Here is a 3054-nt window from a genome sequence, read left to right on the forward strand (position 1 = left end):
TTTGAAATGTAATTTTCATTTGTTATCACCTCAGGATTTGGTGATCTATAAACAATGTGCTGACAGAGCACTGCCAAATATTCTGACTTGGCACACGCTTCAATGGTCACTCTCCCACAACTTCCTGAAAGACATGACGGTGAGATGCGCCAAAGAACACATGATCTTGCATAGTCCCCTTCAAAGCAATGGTCTTCCATCTCAGTGTCAATGCGCTCATCTACTAACTCCACCCCCACGACATCATCAAAAGGTTGGGGAAGAAGTGCAGGGAGATAGGGTAAGGAGGAATGGTGCTTTGAGGCCAGAATCATCCTCACAATGTTCCAAATGCAGTCATTAACATGGGTTATTAACTACATATTGAACATACTGTCATTAACAATCACAAGTTGTGTATCTTATACAATTAAAATAATCATGTTTACTAATAAGGGTGATTTGTATATTTCCCACATGAATTGTATATTCATCATTTATGTTATGTCTCACACGTCCATGAGTATTCTAAGAGGTGGCTGAAGAACTTTTGTTATGAATGCAGACAAATCCATTAACAAAAATATCTGAATGACTAAAATGAGCCCATTAATGTATTCTCCTAATTTAACAGTAATTCATTATATAGATGTGGCTTTTGTTAGTTTGTTTTACTTTCTATTATCTGTTGGGTGCATTTATCACTCACATTTGGTAAAATGTACTCTAGTCTCAAATGCAAGTTGCCAAATGCTAGTGTCTGCACCAAAATAGATAATTCAACTCAATTTTACAATCAGAATTGAACCCTTGATTCAAAAAAGGAAATGTATACATTTGTGTGCATATAGTTTGCTCTAAAAAATATTGACTAATACATGTTCAATATTGTTAAATTTGATAGTAAATTAGGTTTGAAATCAAACCAAAATATAGTAAATGTCGCTCATGAATTCTTATTCCTTCTTAAAGCTTTTATTAGCTCTGTATTTTTTAGACTGTAGATAACAGGATTACAAACTGGAGCAATAGCAATATATGCCAAAGAAGATATCTTGTTGTCTGAAAATGTTGATGCCGGTCTGAAATAGGTAGCAAAGGAAGACGCATAAACAACAAAAACAACAGTCATGTGAGAGGCACAAGTGGAGAAGGCCTTGCAACGTCCAGTGACAGACTGTATTTTCAGGATGGATGAGATGATGTTGATGTAAGATGTAACGATTAAAACGAAGGACATCATTGATAATAAGGTACCCAGGATGTAGGTTAGTAATTCAATAGTGAGAGTGCTGCTGCACGAGAGCTTCATCAGGACTGCTATATCACAGAAGAAGTGGTTGATTGTGTGGCTCTCACAGAAGGACATCTTTGACATTTCTATGGTGTGGCCAATTGGTTCTATGAGTCCAATTACCCAGCATGCAGCAGCCATCCACATACACACAGAGTGATTCATAATAGTCATGTAACGTAGTGGATGGCAGATGGCGATGTAGCGGTCATAAGCCATAACTGTGAGTAGGTCAAATTCTACTACCATCATGGCCAAAAAAAAGTGCATCTGTGTCAGGCATTGAGGGAATGAAATCCATGTGCCCTCCTGGAAGAAGCTGCCCAGCGTCCGTGGGAATATGACTGTGGTGAGAGAAATGTCAACGAAGGACAAATTTGTGAGAAAGAAATACATTGGAGTCTGCAGTTGTGAGTTAGAATAAACTGTAGCAATAATTAAGAGATTCCCCACCCAGGTTAATAGGTATACCATTAAAAATGCTGCAAAAAGGGGTACTTGCATCTCCGGAAGATCGGAAAACCCCAAAAGGAGGAAATATCCAGAGGAGTTCTGATTGTCTTCTTTCATTCATCCAGTTATGCAGGCAGGTTAGATTTTGTTTTAAATACTGCACATTGTAGAAGAGAAAATACATTGTAACGCAATGTTTGTTTAGAAGAACAGTAGAAAGCATAATTGTTGCAACAGTGTTTCAAATCACTATTTTTCAGAAGGGAAAACACAAGGAAAAACAAACGAGTCTAATGAAAATTATCAACATGCAATGAAATTAATTAATTTCAGCTGCATTACGCTGGGCTCGTACCACAGTATTGCCATTTTATAATACAATTTGCATCAAGTTTCACTGTTTTCGAATTTAAATTTCCTCAATTTATTACAGGGAATAACAGTGCTTGGGGGGTTTTGGTCTTGCCACCATAAAAGTAGATAAGAGTGAAGACGTTTAGTTATGTGACATGCCATAAACGATGCTCGTCCAAGACAAGGGCTTGTGCCTGTTGGCTTACTCATATTGACTACATCATTCATTCAGTGGGCCAGATCAATGAATGTGTGGCTCTTGGCAAGTATCACTTTGTGCCATTATACTATCTTGGGTTGCACATTTCTTTTATAGCAGAGTCAGTCTGCTAATTGAGCACGCTTGCACTTAGCATAGATCATTGAGGTTCCTACTTCCAGTGTGCAACACCTGAGGATACCCTTAGGAGGGGGAGGAATGGTCAAGCGACCATATTTGGGTCAACCATCGGTGGTGTGGTTATAGAATGTGCCTTACTATAAGATTGGGAGTGGCCATGGCATCCCCTTAAACAGTAGCAGTGCTTCAGCAGCTCTGCTATTAGCATTAAGACGGGTCCTATTTCTGCATATTTTGAACAAGTGCCAAGTTCATCAACCACCCTATTTAAAAGTTCAGTGTCACACAAATCATTGGAATGCATTTCTTGTCAAATTTTATTTTATGATGATGGGAAGCACAACTGCAGGTGAGCCTCACACAACCTGTGATCACCATATTGAACACGTCCAACTCTAAATTGTATCCACCACCAAGTCATGTTTCTAATGGACATGAAGGGTTCTGGGTATTGCTCCTGCAGGGGGCACCGCCAGCACTTGACTTAGCTTAGGACACTAGGATATTACAAAATGAGCCACGTAAAGACATACTGCCTTTATTGCAGGCAGTCCATTGGATGAGGGGAGCGGGCTTGCATCTTGATGGTGGTCAGTCTGTGGGGTATATGGAGCGCCATCACCCTTCCCTTCAG

The 3054-nt window shown here is 39.4% G+C and overlaps 1 protein-coding gene across 1 annotated transcript; it reads right to left on the reverse strand.

Annotated features, from left to right (window-relative positions):
• Positions 1-925: 925 nt before the first annotated feature.
• Positions 926-1498, reverse strand: LOC138579788 (olfactory receptor 1G1-like). Its single transcript, XM_069650020.1, has one exon. The coding sequence runs from the start codon at positions 1490-1492 to the stop codon at positions 926-928; it is 567 nt and encodes a 188-aa protein (XP_069506121.1). The 5' UTR covers positions 1493-1498.
• Positions 1499-3054: the final 1556 nt, after the last annotated feature.

The sequence above is a fragment of the Ambystoma mexicanum genome, chromosome 3p, assembly GCF_040938575.1.
Source record: "Ambystoma mexicanum isolate Mex_15411 chromosome 3p, UKY_AmexF1_1, whole genome shotgun sequence".
NCBI lineage: Eukaryota > Metazoa > Chordata > Amphibia > Caudata > Ambystomatidae > Ambystoma > Ambystoma mexicanum.